The sequence below is a fragment of the Saccoglossus kowalevskii genome, chromosome 12, assembly GCF_978046115.1.
Source record: "Saccoglossus kowalevskii chromosome 12, keSacKowa6.1, whole genome shotgun sequence".
Classification (NCBI taxonomy): domain Eukaryota; kingdom Metazoa; phylum Hemichordata; class Enteropneusta; family Harrimaniidae; genus Saccoglossus; species Saccoglossus kowalevskii.
The window spans coordinates 16,654,775-16,673,585 of NC_140652.1; the positions used below are offsets into that span (position 1 = coordinate 16,654,775).

The 18,811-nt window shown below is 33.3% G+C and overlaps 2 protein-coding genes across 2 annotated transcripts; one reads left to right on the forward strand and one right to left on the reverse strand.

The window, feature by feature from the left end:
- Positions 1-1,806: 1,806 nt before the first annotated feature.
- On the reverse strand, positions 1,807-10,227 carry LOC100377189 (nucleoporin Nup37-like). The gene is made up of 7 exons (XM_085506158.1): positions 9,994-10,227; positions 8,083-8,207; positions 7,269-7,341; positions 6,372-6,557; positions 5,590-5,771; positions 4,411-4,540; positions 1,807-3,347 (listed from the first exon to the last, which is right to left on the reverse strand). The coding sequence occupies exons 1-7, from the start codon at positions 10,150-10,152 to the stop codon at positions 3,231-3,233; spliced, it is 972 nt and encodes a 323-aa protein (XP_085362284.1). The 5' UTR covers positions 10,153-10,227; the 3' UTR covers positions 1,807-3,230.
- A 306-nt stretch (positions 10,228-10,533) lies between these two features.
- On the forward strand, positions 10,534-17,840 carry LOC100376886 (V-type proton ATPase subunit E-like). Its single transcript, XM_002737423.4, has 7 exons — positions 10,534-10,669; positions 11,030-11,095; positions 13,433-13,542; positions 15,356-15,581; positions 16,209-16,303; positions 16,907-16,994; positions 17,396-17,840. The coding sequence occupies exons 1-7, from the start codon at positions 10,637-10,639 to the stop codon at positions 17,456-17,458; spliced, it is 681 nt and encodes a 226-aa protein (XP_002737469.1). The 5' UTR covers positions 10,534-10,636; the 3' UTR covers positions 17,459-17,840.
- The last annotated feature ends 971 nt before the right edge of the window (positions 17,841-18,811 follow it).

Here is an 18,811-nt window from a genome sequence, read left to right on the forward strand (position 1 = left end):
TTTTTAACAAGAAGTCGAAAATATCACTTTTTACCAAAAATTACAAAAATATTCACCAAAATTAGAGAATTGAAGACATCATCACGAAATGAACAAATCTGAGAGAGGTTCACATGTAGTACCTATATATGTAGTATCAAAGCAATTGGACTTGCGGTTTTTAACAAGAAGTTGAAAATATCACTTTTTACCAAAAATGATAAAAATATTCACCAAAATTAGAGAATTAAAGATATCATTACAAAATGAACAAATCTGAGAGAGGTCCACATGTAGTACCTATATATGTAATATCAAAGCAATTGGACTTGCGGTTTTTAACAAGAAGTCGAAAATATCACTTTTTACCAAAAATGACAAAAATATTCACCAAAATTAGAGAATTTAAGATATCATCACAAAATGAGCAAATCTGAGAGAGGTCCACATGTAGTACCTGTATATCTAATATCAAAGCAATCAGACTTGCGGTTTTTAACAAAAAGACGAAAATATCACTTTTTACCAAAAATGACAAAAATATTTATGAAAATTAGAGAATTAAAGATATCGCCACGAAATGAACAAATCAGAGAGAGATCCACATGAAGTATCTATATATGTAATATCAAAGCAATTGGACTTTCGTTTTTTAACAAGAAGTCGAAAATATTGCTTTTTACCAAAAATGACAAAAATATTCATGAAAATTAGAGAATTAAAGATATCATCACCAAATGAACAAATCTGAGAGAGGTTCACATGTATTACTTACATATGTAATATCTAAGCAATCGGACTTGCATTTTTTAACAAGAAGTCGAAAATATTACTTTTTACCAAAAATGACAAAAATATTCATCAAAATTAGAGAATTAAAGATATCATCACAAAATGAACAAATATGAGAGAGGTCCACCTAAGGTACCTACATACCAAGTATCAAAGCATTCTGGCCAGTACTTTTCAAGAAGAAGTCGAAAATATCATTTTTGACCAAACATTACAAAAATATTCGCTATAAATGAGACAATTGAACATATCTACACGAAATGAACAAATATGAGAGAGAAGCACCCAAGGTACCTTCCTAGAAAGTTTCACAGCTATAATGTTTGTGGTTTCGAAAATGTAAAAGTCGAAAATGTAAAGTTGACGACGGCAACGACGACGATGGACACCGGCGGATAATCAGTAATACTATAAGCTCCACTTGACTTCGTCGACAGTGGAGCTACAAATGTGCTAATCATATGCAAATTAGATTGTGAATAGATCTGTGAATAGTCATAGAGCATCTATGCACCAAGTTTCATAGGAATGTAAAGATAAGTACTTGAAACATAAGCGGAAAAGTAGAAAATTAACTATGAAAATGGGGTAGTTAATATGCATGGTTATTAATCCAATACGTGAATTGTCTCGTTATATATATGTAACAAGTTTCATTGTAATGTGATGATTAGATATCAGTGGAAAAGCCAAAAATTGACTAAGCATTATTAGAAAATTATTATATTCAGATTTGTACCCAAAACTAGTCAGGTCTATGAATGACCATAGAGCATGTACCAAGTTTCATTGAAAAGTAATGATTAATATTTGAAATATCAACAGAAAATTTAAAATCAAAGTTTCAACAAAAAGCAACAAATAGTTTGTTGAGATATCACTAGAACAGTTGGGGACTCTCATTATGTGCTTTTGCAGATGTTAGATTGAACAGTTTGAGCAAAGAAAGTGTGTTATGACCCAATCAAAGAGTCATAAGCATGCAAATGTATGTGAAACATGCAGTGTAAAAAAATGGTGATACACAACAAGGTAAAAGTTTACAACATTTATTACAAAAAATACCATACAATCTTAATATTTTGGCAGTGAATGAAAGTATTTATCACCAAGTTACAAAGCAAATCCAAGTATAATACAAAGTGGACTGAAATGGAATGGAATCAATATTTGAAAACATTTGTCAGTAACTAATATGTGCAAAACTGTACTTCACAGTATACATAGAATGAAATAGGACTTGATTCACTGCTTGTAATTTTATAATATGATTCATTTCAATCTTCTTTAAACCTACTTGTACTTGTTTCATCATGGTATTGCATTTTAAAGCAATGAACATATACTAATGTCACGAAGACCATAAAACAGATTAGCTGAAAGGGTTGATGATCTTTTTGGGGGAAATTTTTCACCAATTTTGTAAGAAAATGTTTCTTCTAAAAAACATGATTTGATTATCAATATACATTCAGCTCAGGCATATATTCCCAGAAAAATACTCATTTGCATATCTGAATGAATCTGAATTCGAAATCGTAATCATTGAATTTGTGTATTTCACATAATACAACTAATTTACTAATTTAACCATTAACTAATAAAATACCATTAACTAATAAATGCTACTCAAATTTGAATTGCATCATCAACAATCATCAATGCATAATTATATGTTGATGTTTGAAATAATACGAGGTTATTACGAGGATACCTCAAAGTATGCACAAAGACAGTACAGTGGGAGGTATCGATGCGACGGTGTACTGTCTGAGTGCATACTTTGAGATAACCTCGTAATAACATTATTATACATATTTTCCTTCCAAGGGTACATAATGGAAATGCTGAAATCCAAAATGTTTAAAACAAAATCAGCAAACTTCTTTGTGTGGAGTCCAGCCAAACTCTGGTGGCAGCCATGTTTGTTTTTATTATTAGAGGTCGCTTATGCACATAATCATTCCATATTTGGAATTCACATTTTCTTATATGGCAGGATGAAAATGCCCCTTAAAATACTGCAAAATTACGGCACGCTGTAACTTATGGTGTTACAGTGACAGATCACAAATGTATAATAATAATCACTAAGTATATGTATTCAACTCAAAATAACGTATTTACTAAATTCAAAGATATTTAAAAAATACATCTTATGAAAAAAGGGAATATTTCAGTGAGCATGTAGTTTGTAACTTGCAATCTGTAATCAACTTGCATCCATAAACCAATATCCTTAATCAGGGATTTATATGACAAAGTATCGAGATATTGAAAATAATACATAACATGTTATAGAAATATCATATCTATATAGGATTATTATTATTTCATATTGTATACTAAATCCTCCGATCAAACATGGTATGTATGTCAGTCCCTTAGATTCTTGTCAGACTTTCTACTTTACATGATCCAATTTCATTGATCTTTGGACAGAATACGTAACACTATTACTATACTTCTGCCATCCATAGGTGAACCTTTCTGTCGCCACCGACTGCACACACTGGTAGCCTTGCATGCCAACTGAGACCCCCTGCAGAGACTGATAATGTACTAGAGACTGGAACCTAGGAAATTAATAAATAATAAACATTAAACATTTTATTGTTTGAATGAATTGAATCCTTCATTCCTTACTTTTCCTGGCAAATTAGACATCATAGTTATATGAGGTTATTTTGATACAAGTATTCATCAAGGCAGAACAGTGATCATATTGACATACACAGTGGATTCTACTTGCCAACTTTGTGATATTCTCATGATAGTCTTATTAATATATATTGTTTTCTGCTTGCTGTGGTAATTTAGTGAAAGATAACAGATTGAAATGCCAACAAAAAGCATTCAATAGGATTTATGCGCTAACAATTTGCGTTCAGATGAAAGTGTTCAAGGTTGATGTAAATAGGATGCACATTATTCAAATAAGAAAAGCATAACATATTTGAACATGATCGTACATAGTTTTTGTATTGCTTTGCCAGATATATAACAAGTACAAATGCATAGATGTCAAAACTTAATTAGCATAAGTTATCATTCGTTATGATTTGTAAATACAGTTGTGTAAAATCATGATTTTTCTGTTGTTCCAGCACTTGGAGTTGGTCATGTGATCAAGTTATCACGTGATAAACTCCTAATATTTTGTCACTCTCTTTTCACAGCATTAAATCAATTATTTTTTTTTATTTTGATCAGAACTTAAGTTATGTCCATAGAAATCATAATACATAAAAAAAGCAAAATTTTTCATTGGTCGAGCATAATAAATTGAACAGGAAGCTATTTAAATTTTTTCAAACATATAGCGTGTCTGCACAGAAAATGTAGTTTTAACATTATATCAGCCAATTAGATACCATTCTCTTCCAAATTTTTTCCGCACTTTTTTCTTATATTTCTCAATATTTCTGGAAATGAACCCTAATTTTACAGTTAACAGACAACATTTGAGTAAATTTTCAGTTTTTACTAAAAAATGTTGCTATTTTTAATTCCAATCTTCTGAAGGAAATTACAGACTATAAATAGGACTAATTTGTGAAGAAAAGACAGAATGGGTGGTGGAAAGGTTAAAAACACTTTCATTTTTAGAACTTCCTCTCTATAAACTACACTTCTCACCTGTGAATGTCCTATATGGAATACTTTGACTTGGTTTTGTCCCGTCGTGGCAAATAAATTTTCACTTACAAGTGACCACTTGAAATGTCTTCCACCTTCATTATGTGCTTGTCGACTTTCTTGCGGTAAACTAGAAATAGATTTAAAAAGATTTACCACTTGTATTTATTTAGCCATTCCATTTATGGGCAGGACTATCATCACAACTCATCAAATTAGTATAATTTTAATAATCACTATAATGAACTATAATTAAAATTACTAAACAAATATATTTATTTTTGAGTTTTGTATAAAGCGTTATTAAGCAGGATTGCTGCCACTCAGTAGTAATTACCAGCACCAGTAATTTGAATATATACAATTCTGAAATTTTTAAATTAAAAAATATCATAGTTCTCACAAAAGAGTAGTTACTGTATGTTTTATGAAAATCAGTTATTTCATAAAAGAAAACTTTTTGCCACAAGATTTAGCAAAACCATAAGCCTGTAGGACAGAAATCAATTCTGTAAATGCATTAATTATTCACTGGGTTTTAATTTCATTATTTTCGCTGATAAGTAAAATCTGCTAAATTAAATCTATGTGAACATGTAAAATAACAATAAAACACATCATTTTTTAAAAAAAATTTGTAAAAATGAAAAACAGTGAATATGCTCAAAGCAACAAAAAAGTGAAATTGAATGTTTGTGAAAATGTACGTGGTTTTCCAGTATCCGGTATTTTGAGTCACATTTTTAACACTACTTCTGACATAACTGGCAGTCTCCACCAATCAGATTGCATTATTCCAATGCTATAATCAACATGTACATTTGTGGAATTTAGAAATATGAACATTGTCATTTGGAACGGATATTGGAACAAATGCAACTGCCTGGAATATTATTCTATTCTAGCGAAAAGTGCGTTCGTTGATTATATGTCAATTTCTGAATTTACACTGATACTTCAAATGACTGTATTATTAGTGAAACCGATAGTGAAATCAACAAGCAATGGACGTAAGTCAATTTGGATTAACACAACGAGTCACGATATAAGCTAGTTATAGGACAAGAAGCAACAAACAGTATTTTGACGTCACTTGTCTCGCACCCATTGACCTCAAAACCATGTATCAGACACTTGTTGATCTATACTAGTCTATATTAGTTGCTATAAACGACCCACCTTGATCTTGTAGAATCCCATATCATCCAGTTGCCATTGGCAATACCACCAATACGGACTGGATCACAGTAACATATGTCAGCTGCCAGCAATGTCACATGACCTGCATCAAGGGACATGATTGGTTGCTGAGTTGTGAGGTCATACATACGTATTGTTCCTTTCTTTTCCGCAACCATCAGCTGAGTTAAAAAACGAAACGAAAAGTTAAGATTTCAAGGGCGGATAATAAACAAGGGCATGTAGAGTTCACTGATTTCCCACACTGTGTGAACTCGTGTGAGAGAGTCTAGGAAATGGGAGATTTTTCGTTCACTCGATTTTTAGATCTATTGTAATGTGTAAAAGACTGAGTTCTTATGTTGGCCACAATGTCAATTTCTTTTTTTTTCATAGTTCATTGTCTAAATTCAGAGATTGGCAATTACTAAATGTGTATAGCACAATACTGAGCTTAAAAATATCCATAAAATATATGTTTATCAAATCACATGCGAAGTTTAACCTGTTTTTAAGTTTGAATTTTTGCATAGGGAAGAATCTCACAGTGAACAGAGTCTATTGCAGGACGTGATAGTTGCTAGATTCAAAGATCGACAAGGCCAAGCATTGTTCATTTTGATGCATGGCGATGCAATATGCGATTTAAACAAATAAACATACAATGTTTTGTGATAGTTTGATGAGTAGCCTCATTTACGAATTCTTGTCATGTGCAATTTATTCATTGCTTTAAGGGTTTCCCAGGGGGTGCCTGATAAATTACATCATGCATCCTGTACCTTGACTGGTTCATCTGGGTGCCAACCAACTGACATTCCCGGCGAGTAGAGAGGAAAGCACGCTCTTTGTTGTCCATCTGAATCCCATATCCTACATGTGTGGTCATCTCCAACTGAAGCTAATTGCTGACCTTGCGTCGGTTCAAATATCACATCATTTATATATCCAGTGTGACCGTCAAGCACCTACAGGTTATACAGTTATGCAATACAAGTTATTCCATTGAGTTTGCAATCTATCATCTCATAAGGCCAGATAAAATAGATAGTGAGTTTCTGGTAAAGATCGAAAATAAATATAGGATACTGTGGAATGCTTTATTTTCGCTGGAATTAATTTTCGCTGAAAAGGCTTTTGGGGCATTTTGTATGGAGTTTAATGTGAAATATAGAAAAAAAAGTATATTCACTGGATTTTAATTTCACGGAATCATCCCTTCACCGAAAATAAATTACAAGCAAAAATAAAGTATTCTACAGTAGGTAGATTTTTTTTAATTTTGTTATTTTTTCATTTTGATTAATCTTGCAATTGCTGGGCATACAGGAGCATTTTATAAATTAAATTTTCATAACTTGTTGTGTATATGTGCAAGCCAAAATTTCAGTGTGATGAATGCAACAGGAATCAAACACCCTCCATAAGCATAGACATGTGATGCTTCATTATTGATGTTACTCGCTTCTAAGTTTAATATGGCCATTTTGTTTACAAACAGTATTCACAGCAGAGTGCTTCTTATGCTCTTTCATAAGTGAAGTCATTTCGACAAAAATTCCTGATGTAAAGGTGCAACAAAATTATGCATTGACCAATTACATCACAGAATCCTGATGTGATACACATGTTATTCACATAAACTATTCCGCTGGTCAGTCAATATCTATTTAATATACCTTTACACTGTCAGTTTCTTTTAAATCAGACGAAAAAATTCTAAGTTGGAAATCGGCACCAGCTGTACAAAACCTAGAACAAAAATGGAGGTATATTTTTTTTTGTTAATGTTCATACAACTGCATTCAAACAATTTTTTTATGAATAGACCTTAGAAGTAAATACTCGTCAAGTGTGAGAGAGCAACAAGAATTGTTTTCTCCATTCAATAGTGTTTTATTTCTTGTTGTCATTGCGTCCATTGTCCTCCTGGACGTATGTTAACATGGTTCCCGGAAAAATTAACATGACTGGAGGGAATGAAACATTATTTTAGGGTTAGCTTGATTAATTCAAAGGTATGATAATTATAAAATGAGGGAGTCGTCACTCGCGCATGCGTCAGATGGTCATAGTGTGTCATTGTCTACAAACAAGCATCTACCCATGAGCCCTTGCATTTTTGGAATACTATAGTTACACCAAAACGCTTTATTTCATTTTCTTCACTAATTTTATAGAAACTTTTAATCCAACTAATATCCTGTGGTCTTTTTAGCCCATAAATGTGGTCCATACCATTTTGAATTAGGATATTGTTGATATATTTTGGCCAGTTCCAAGCAAGTTTAGTCATATAGTTTAGAGAAAACTATTTTGGTCCACCTGGTAATATTCACCTTGTGTAATCTGTCAATAACCTGAGCAATATTTGAATATTCCCTCACAATTTTAATCAGTCCAATACATTTTAAAAGCTTTCGTCTTTGAACTTGGGGCCTACAGAATACCAAAGTTCAAGCCCTGATGTATGTATACTAGATAGCAACTCACTTTACTTGTCTTGGTAGCATTTCCAGTGTTGTCTCTGGATTCCATGCAATGCAATGCACTCGTGTACCATGGTGGAAATCTCTCAGATGCTCAAACTCAAAACCGTCGATATCATTGTCTTCTTCCTGAAAAGCAAAACAAAAACAAACACAAAAATAATCATTATATAGCCTATATATAAAATATGTTTTTGAAATGCAGTCCCTCACTCCCTTGGCTATTTTCGCCGATTTTTCGTCGCCAGAGCGATTCACGTTCCAAATTTTGGTTCTCTTGTCGTCTCTAATAAATACCCTATCTAACCGCTGGACTGAATTAGCTATATTATGAAAAATTCATAGAAGATTGGGCGAAAATCGGTTGTTTTTGGAGTCAACGTTTTTTTGCTCAGAAACACAAGGGCGATATGACTCGATTTTCAAGAACGCAGGTGGCTCGGATCGAACGGTTTCTAATGTTTTGAGTCTGTTGTGTGTCTAGAAACATAACAACTTTGTTTTTTGATAAATATAGAACATGCTCTATCCAATAAAGGATTTTTATATATGCAAATTGAACAATTTTATAATAGTTCCTTATTTTAACGTCTCCTATATAAATAATCCTCTACTCCCCAGAATTTGACAATGGTATCAGCCCATAATGAACTTTCTGTTCAGCGCGTCTTTGATTGTAGCAATGTTTACGCCACTGTACGAAAATACGCACACTCGCGAATTTGACAACATTCACTTGAGCGTTTTAGGATAGTGGGAATAGAAGCAAATAGATGGAAATGCCAGTTACATCACTCATGAAGATTGATGATTCGATTGCTGGCAGGGATAGATGTATTTGGCGTTCATTTCTATGCAATATGTTACATCTGCGATTCTCAATTTCGATGTGTAAAATCATATCGCTGCTTTGGACGGCGATGGCTGACAGATTGTTTTGGTTCTACGGCTCTCTTGGCATGGGCAACTGATTTTTAGGTTTCTGTGTTATTAATATTCTGACGTTTACTTGGTCGTGTAGTCAACATGGAACTCTGAAGGCCCCAGAAATAGCGTCATCGTACATTAATGAACGAAATTTACATTACAATATCATGCTTCCAAACAATCCAATATTTATGCTGGATAACAAAGTATACAAGTACTATCTACGATATACTGCAGAATGGAAATAACATACCTATTTAACCATTGCTGATTTTTGTACATAATTCCAAGAACACAAAACTGACAACAATCGACAAAACAAAAACACTACACAGTCACTGTAGTCACACCAGTTAGAAAAAAAGATACTGTGGAACTCATTGCAAATGTAAATACAAAATAAATGTCAGTGAATACAATATTTATTAATTAATAATTTGCAGCCTCCGTGGACAAGTTCACAGCCTCTAATATTGTTGTGAACTTAATTTTAAATCTCATCAAGATTTCCACATGAAGTTACACAGATAGAAAAAAAGGCAATATTAAGACAAGGAAAAATAATGCTTTTTTGTCAAGGCTATATACTAAATTCTCTTATTTTGGGGGTATTTTTGTGAGTGTACATGTATGCATTAAAATTTTCAAAATTTAAAATGTAATTATTATATTGCAAATGTAAACATTAAAATTATTGAATGATTTTGGATTTGTTGGGAAAGTAGCCGAAATGATGTGACATTATCTAATTGGTGATGGGAATTGCCAAGCCAGTTTATAAAATAGTCACAGTCCCTCTATTGGACTGTGAAATAGTGAACAAAAAATTTTGTAAATATTACTGACCGCCATAGACGCCCACCGCGAAGTGTTTTGTTTTTATGATCAAATATCTTGATTTGTGGTGATTTTATTTGCAGAAAAAGATGTTGCAAGGAGAAAATGAATAAATAAATAGTCTTATTAATTTTATATAAAGCCGACTCACCTCGACTTCAAATCGACAAATACCAACAGAAACTCTCATGCCATCCCCGTAAGCTATCAGCTGAGACGACTGGTCAAAAGGACTGAACTCAACTGACGTCACTGTGTCTGGTGTATCAAACGAAAACGTAATACCACCACTTTTTGTTTTCTCAAACATCGTACACTCACAATTTAAACTGGCGAGCCGGAAATCGTATGGTACAGTCCTCAAATGAACCGCCTGAACAACATGTAGGTCAGAGTTCAATGAAATCAGGTGATGGTGCCACGAGATTTCACGTGATAATACGAGAAGTTGTATTTGGTTAAACCATTGAATATATAGGGGTGATAAAAGAAATTATATTTGGTACATTACCGCACTACAAATAGCGTTATGACTTTCCTTCAAAATACAAAAATACCAATTGTATGGTTTGAATTCAAGTATATTTCTCAAACTTTATATTGGCGAAAGTTCAATGAAAACTATGCAAACATTCCTGCTCTACCTATTATCAAAATAGAATACTCCTCAGTCATATGACATTTCGCCATCTTATTCGTAAACTGGACTGAGATTCGGAGGTGATTGTTGCCTGTTCTTGATTTTGTGCCTAATTTCTCTTCACATCAGTAGTCAGCTACACAATAAACGAAAAATGGCACTCAGTGATGCAGATGTACAAAAGCAGGTACGTGCTTTTTTGCCGTGTATCACCATAATCATAATATTAATTCATTTACAAATCAACGATATCATAGATACAGTGTCAGCTCGTCGTCTATGATTTGAGTAGTTATCATAATTTTAATACTCCAGTACTTGCGCCTTTCGTAAGTTGTCTCCCGAAATGACCATTTTTACATAATTAAAGAAAATACGTAAAAATAATCTGTTTTCAGTTATTTTACTTAGTGATCAGAAACTGGATGAATCTAAAATTAGACCATTTAGCCGGCCCGTATGCTGGTATAAAGTTGAAGTCTATTCTGTCGGTATTTAAATCACGTTTCCTTCTTTCCTATTTAATATAATATGCGTTTATACCTAGATCAAGCATATGATGGCCTTCATTGATCAGGAGGCTAATGAAAAAGCTGAAGAAATTGATGCAAAGGTAAGCTACCGAAGTTTGGACGTAGTGTAAGTGATGGATGTACTGATACTATTTATAGGGCTGGCAGATGTGCCAGTGATGACCCACATCCTGTACCCACATTGTCAATACTAGTAGTATTTTTTTTTTCTGCAACACATAATATTCTTAGAAGTAGCGCAATTTTATTCATATGATGATCACAAACTATGTTTATTCAATGATGTACATATAGCGTACATGTTTTTAGGGGTGATATTTACATTGACAATTGATGGCACCAACAATGTTCCGATAAAAACGATCATCTTCACCATAGAACTATGATACACACTGACAATACCCCTCCAGCATAACGTCACAATTCTCACATACAGACCGGAACAGGAAATCAGTAAAAAACAAAAGGATTTTTTCATTAGTGTTGGGGAAAGTTGGGAGTGTGTGGGAATACAGATGTGTTAATCCAAAAATTCATTGTCTTTTCCTGTTTGTGATTGGTCCTGGCAACGTTTGGGGGATTGTGACGTAGCTCCGTCTTTAAGAATACTACCGGTATATATACATGTATCACCAAAAGCTGCCATGTACATGACGTATCACAACTGCTAGGAGTCAGATTTGAAAATAGTAGAAAAAAAACATTTCTAAGACTCTGTTAATATCAATAACTTAAATACAGATGCTAACTACACTAGGCTAAGACTTGTACTGTTTAGGTTCATTGACTGTATTATCAATCTCATTCGTATTTACTTTATTTTACCAACATTTTTTCATACAATTTGGACACTTTGGAAAACGTTACTATTAATTGCTGGATACTGGGATGATAACTCAACATTTCTCAGTGCTAATTCTGCCAAAATACACACATTTGTATCTTGTGATTGTGAGTCCTTGACAACTACTTATACATGACAGACTATGATGTTAGTAGTGCATATGGATACAACTGATTGATTTACTACATTTGAATATACCGGTATCTCTGGTTTCTCCAACCGAAACTGTGTATAAACAACTAGCTTCGTAATGTAACTCCATCCCATACATGTACTGTGAAATCTGTATTAGAAGTCGCTGCTGCTTGTATAATGGTACAATGCAGCAGAGGGGATTTGGCTTCTAATAGAGCACCTACATGCATGTATATTAGAATAGTTCTTAATTGTTCAAAAAAATGGTTGCAGATTTATTATAATACGTATGAATTATCACTATACGAGTTATTACGAGAATACCCCCAAAAGTATGCATGAATGCAGTGTGGCAACACATAGCAGAGGTTGATGCATTCCCATACTGTCTGAATACACACTTTGGAGTAATCTTGTGATAACTTTATCATTATACATAGTATTCCTGCTTGTAATAATAATATAATGAGAGATCAAAAATGGCAACAAAAAACATGTTCTGCTGTATTCAGTAACAAATTTTATTTCTGTCACACATCTGCTATGTTTGATTCAAAATGGTGTCGGATGCATTTTGAGACTTGCCGGTAACACATCTTTGGTTTCCAAAACACGGCAGTTGAACAGTTAACTGTAATGAAAATGTATTACAGTGTTGACCATTCATGATGCGTTGTCAAAGTAAACACAAAATCAGATAGCGATGTGAACTTTGATATATATTCTATATACCCAGTTAAAATATTTATGGCATTTAAGTGTTTCTAATGTAGAAGTATTGGAGTAATAAAGCCTTCGGAGTTGAAAGTGCACTCCTTTCAAAGGTCAAAATATATAAAATGGTCTTCGAATGTAGGAATATGGAAAATATTGACACCCAGGCAAACACATTAGACATCATGGCAATAGCTTTCTATGTCTCTGAGAGTAGTTTAACTGATTACTTCATTTTAATCTGATTAAAAAAGGTAAATAATATCATACTGATAAAAAGCGACTGATGTTCTGGTGTCTCTTGGTATAATAATACTCTGGTACAGGTCTTTAGTTGTTTATTCTTGGGCTCGGACATCCAGGCATTTTCACCCCCTGGCAACCATCACGGTCAAAACAAAGGCGAAAACTCTCAGAAAACGGTACTTTGGGATGGTTGTTGAAACTCCCCTGAACAGTGTAACACGATTAGCCCTGCATGTGCAACATATATAAATTTGGTTGTTCAGGATTACTTCAAAGTTGAGTTTGTGCTGTTTGTGCTACGACTGGCGTTCCACAGCAGCTCGCACAGAACCCATAGGAATACATGGTGCAGTGGTGTGCGTCTTAGCAACGCGGAATGTCTTGTGACATAGCTCTGCCCTGAGGATATCACGCTTTCCCAGTAGCTTATAATATAACCCAAATTAAAAATTTTGTTTTCTTTCATGATTTGTTGTAGGCAGAGGAAGAGTTCAACATTGAAAAAGGACGTCTGGTTCAGCAACAACGTGTCAAAATAATGGAATTTTACGAGAAAAAAGAAAAAAATTTAGAACTCCAGAAAAAGATGTAAGCTTTTTTTGTTTTCTCCTGCAGTGTATTTTCTAAATATAAATGTATTTGTGTACTGTTTGAAGTGTAATGGTTACCACTGTGTGTAGTTTAAAATTTACATGCAAAAATAATTCTATTTACACCTGTACATGCTCGTGTGGAATTTTGTATTGAATGCACATTCTGTGACAAACTCCATTCTAAAAATAAATATCAGTGAACATATGCCAAGCAGCATAAATTACCATGCATAATCATTAATTTTGCTTATTATATATAACATAACTGCAATGTATTCTGGGAAATGTGACATTACATATCAAATAGTCTTCTAGCCCAATGAGAGCCACGGAAATGTTAATGTGCATTGCATTCTGGGTAATATGACATCACTTATCAAATACAGTTTTCTAACCCAATGAGAGCCAGGGAAATGTTCATGTGCATTGCATTCTGGGTAACATCACATCACTTATCAAATACCCCCTATCCTAATGAAAATTCATGTTATTGCATAAATTGCGAGGTGTTCACGAACTTGCATTTCTTGAAATACAAATGCAAACAATTATGGTGCTGTCTAATTAGTGAATCTGCAAACAAACTGGTTGGTCTTGTTTTTGATAGTGTCCATGCTTTATTTGCAATTACTACCTCATTGCACAGCACAACCAACAAAAATATTACCATGGCTGATTTACATAACAATAGAACATATTATTATTGAACTCTATAGTGTTCCAGGGGTTTTTCTAAACCAGGGTACAGGGCCGCAGTGCCCTGATACTCTCGACTGGCACCCTCTTACCGAATTGCCGATTGAACTTTCAAGTCGTAAATATATTTCTTGAGCCACGCACAACATTCCACTTCCTCGCCTTTTTGTGCTCCCTCTTTTTCATTTTTTCTAGAAAAACCCCTGGTGCTCTGGGAGAACTATGATAATAAATAAGGTTTATATTCTGATCAGTGCGCTGTGGCACATATTATAAGTTCAACTCTTCATCAGTTCTGATTATTTTTACATTGTATACTCTGCAGGAACACTGGTCCATTTGAACTTTGTTCTTTATCGAAAGACTGTTTTGCAAAAAAAAAATGGCTTTGCTTCTTATCACCACTGCATCAGCTTCAAATCTGTGCCTCACACATTTTTTTTATTAAAATTTAGGTTATTATTCAAGTGTGCCATATGTGATAGAATGTATGATTTCTGTTTCAGTGGATGTTTTGGTTTTAAATATATTTAATACAAAAAAAGAAGCTAAACATTGTTTTAATGAATAAGTTGAAATGGAAAACCACAATAAATAAATTAAAAGGGAAAACCAACAGAATTAATCCGCATTGGGTTAAGATAAGATGTTAAATTATGCTCTTTTATTTAAATTTTGGGTACTATACTGCGGTAGAGTGGGGACATGTTTGTATGTTTTCTGTTTCAAGGAATGTTTTGATATTTGAATAACCTTAATATAAAAAAAAATTTCCCTTGGACCGAGAAACAAAAACTTGTTTCTTGGAGGCCTGACATGTTAGTATCAATAGGTTTGAATTTGAAATGGAAACCACTGAATTGACTTGCATAATGTTGTTTTAAAATGAGATATCAAATTACTATAAAATACATTATTTTCTCTTTGATTCAGTGAAAAAAATTCATATATTATACATTCAACTCATCGAAAAAATCAGTGAATATAAATTCCATACAAAACACCCAAAAGTCTTTTCAGCAAAGATTAATTCCAGCTAAGTATTTTACAGTATGCTGTTTTAAAAAATAGATTTACATATTATCACTGTTTTATTTGATTCTTGTTGACAGTCAGAACTCTAATTTGCTGAACCAAGCCAGGTTACGAGTGTTGAAGAATAGAGAAGATCATGTGAGTGCTATCTTGGAAGAAGGAAGACAAAGACTTGGAACTGTCACCCAGAATCAAGAACAGTACCGTAAACTTTTAGAAGGCCTAACGACCCAGGGTCTATTTCAAATGTTAGAAAACAATGTCACTATCAGGTGTCGTCAGCAGGATGTTGACCTTGTGAAGGTAAATGCAGATCATTAGTTGCAAATGATTTTTGTTTGTGTGCACACCACCAGTGGTGAATTTTGTAATTCCTTTGTTTTTATATTGCCCTTACCATGTGGCAAACTATTTATTTTCCTTTGTTTTTATAGTGTATGTACACCAACAAACTGTGTTATGTTTGCCTTGACCATCTCATTTTCAGAATACTTGTTTAATACTGTAAAAGGGGTAATTTTTCACTGGGTTTTAATTTAGCTTATTTCGCTGACTGGAAAAATGCGCTAAATTAAAACACAGTGAATATGTAAAATTTAGCATAGAACACATTATCTAAATGACGAAACCGTGAATTTAAAACCCACTGAATATGCCTGAAATGGTAAATCAGTGAAATTTAAACCCAGTGAAAATTAGTCATTTTACAGTAGTGTTCAACTAAGCTTTCATAGTCAGAGATATCTATGACATACATGTACAAGTATTATCCCTGTTTCAATCCTAAAACATGTTTGTATTCAATAATAATTATGGCAAGGCATATTTATATTGAAACAAGCAATGATAAAGGGAATATTATTTTATAACAAAGGGCAAGATCACCAGAGTTTAACTATGTTTTTTTTTTAATTGTTTATTTCTCCACAGTCAATCTTGCCATCAGTATTGGATACATACAAGAAGTCAACAGGAAGAAACTGCAATGTTGTTATAGATACAAAATCATTTCTACCTGCAGATATGTAAGTAACATAGTCTTTTTGATCTAACACAGGATTCATTCTACATTGAGTAGAAATTTAAACCGCTGGTAACATTAGACATTAAAATCTTTGGTAATATAACATACATTGGCTGCGAGATCCCACATTATGAGTGAAATCGAACGAAAAAACAGGACAAGCTAAGGTCATAGCGTCGTTGTGGCTTTCGAACATTGAGTGGGATTCGTCAAATGCGAAAATATTTTGGGGGTATTTCCCTGCTTAATAATGTACTATACACATTTAATGATGATTAATTTCTATAAAGTAAGAAAATCTCAACGCAATATTCCCATCTCAAGGATCGCCATTATGACATTGAGCTATAAAAAAGAAACATAAATTCAAAATCAAATCGTTCGATCATTGTGACTGACGTTCGGTCCGCGCCTTTCACGCAATAAGCAATATCCCGAGGTGAACGGAAAATCATCAATTTTGTATACATAATAAATAATGGGCAGGCATTCAAATCTCACTTTCCCATGATGCACTGGTCCAATCTCAGGAATTGCAGAGCTGTGGTTTGATTACATCCACTTGCTCACTAATGCTGTTATGTTGTTGTTTTTTTTCACATAGTTCTGGTGGTATAGTATTATTGGCTCAAAAAGGAAAGATAAAAGTGGTCAATACTTTGGAAAGCAGGCTTGCATTAATAAGCAACCAGGTTAGTATTGTATTAATGGCAGTGGAGTATTTGGTGCAGTGTGTTCTCTAACAGGAATAATCTTTTTTAGGGATTTTGAGTCGAAGTAGAATCCCCCGAATGTGAATTTCATTTTTAAAACTTCCATAACTATAATAAAATATTTTTCAAGATCGCTAATATCAATATGTGAATTTCTGTTGTCAATGCAACTAGTTGTACTGTAATTTGTTGTGTCACAGCAAATTTGTGCGTTAGTGTTTAGGCAAGTGTTTAAAGCACAACACCGACTTGCAACAATTTGGTTTCCCACCCTGCTAAAAAAAAAAGGTTGAAAATTAAATTCAGCGAAATGAAATCGGCTGATAATATATTTCTGCTTTCTTCTAATTTTTTCTTTTTTTTTTCCTTTTCATTTTCAGATGCTGCCAGTGATAAGAACTGCTTTATTTGGAGAGAACCCCAACAGGAAATTTTCTGACTAGACCCCCTAACTGCCTTCAAATTATTACCCATATTGACATTTCAAACGCATCCTTTTGAAGTTGTAGTTTCCTTCTTAGAAAACAACCATCATTAGTTTGCTGTATTAGCAGTACTCCAGTTCCTCTCTCCTTGTATAATCATCATGAATATTAATAACTTGATGTGTATAACTTGCTTACTGTAACATACTTTATTTCAGCTTGAATTAATTTTCACTGAAAAGACTTTTTGGGTGTATGGAGTTTATTTCACTGATTTTTGACGAGTTGAATGTAAAAGATAAGAAAAAAGGTATATTCGTTGGATTTTATTTTCACTGAATCACCCCTCCGCGAAAATAAAGTATTTACAGAATTAGTTTTTGTTGAACTAAAAATAGAATTTGTTCTATGAAATGAATGATATGTATCAGTAATTCATATAACATGTCAACTTGCATAGTTTCATTATTTCAGTAGTTGTTTACCATTTTGTTTGTAAACAAGATAATGTATCATTTTGCTAAAAATGCCAATGCATTGTGTATTTCTGTAAGTCTGTTTTGTGAAATATGACAATAGACAAGTTTTCAAGGTTTCTTAGTTGTTAGTTACTGAGTGTGCACCCACAACAGAAAGGGGGTGGGGTATAACCAGTCATTCATGAGCCCTACTTGTCAAGTTGAATAGACATACATGTATATCTTGCAAAAGTACAACTCCATTGTGCTTGTATGAATTAAAATAAATTTTCTATAAATTATGACCATTACAATACAATATAATCATGTTCGGTCCTACACTTTAACTAGTATTATCAAACTGCCTACAACTACATGTATATTCCAGCTGACCGGAAGCAATTAAAGTTGACCCCCCTCTCCACTTTTATTTTTTTATGCATATATAGTAACCAGAGACAAGAGTGAATTAAAGTTTGTGTTGCACATCTACAGAAAACATGTACATTTTTTTCGTAATCGTTTATCGATCAAAAGATATTCGCAAGAATATAATTTCCTATGTCACTGTCTTGCATTTTGAGGATCCAAAAGAAATGTACAGCAATGAAAATGTGTCATTTCAGTCTGCAAAATGAAAGCAGTTTGCCGTTGATATAATCTCCATGGTGATTATATTATATTTTACACAACAGTCTATTGAGTGTAAGCTCTTCTTTCTATTTTCCAATTATTTTGAACGTTGTAAGCTGCTTCACACCCCCCTCCATATAGTGGAAGCGTCCACATTGACACAATCAATAGATGCTAAGGTGTAAACATTTGTAAGTTATTTGTAAAGTGCTGTATAAACAAAACCAAGTTTATTATCCATGAAGTGAATAAATGTAAAGTGAATAATTAATGCAGTTGT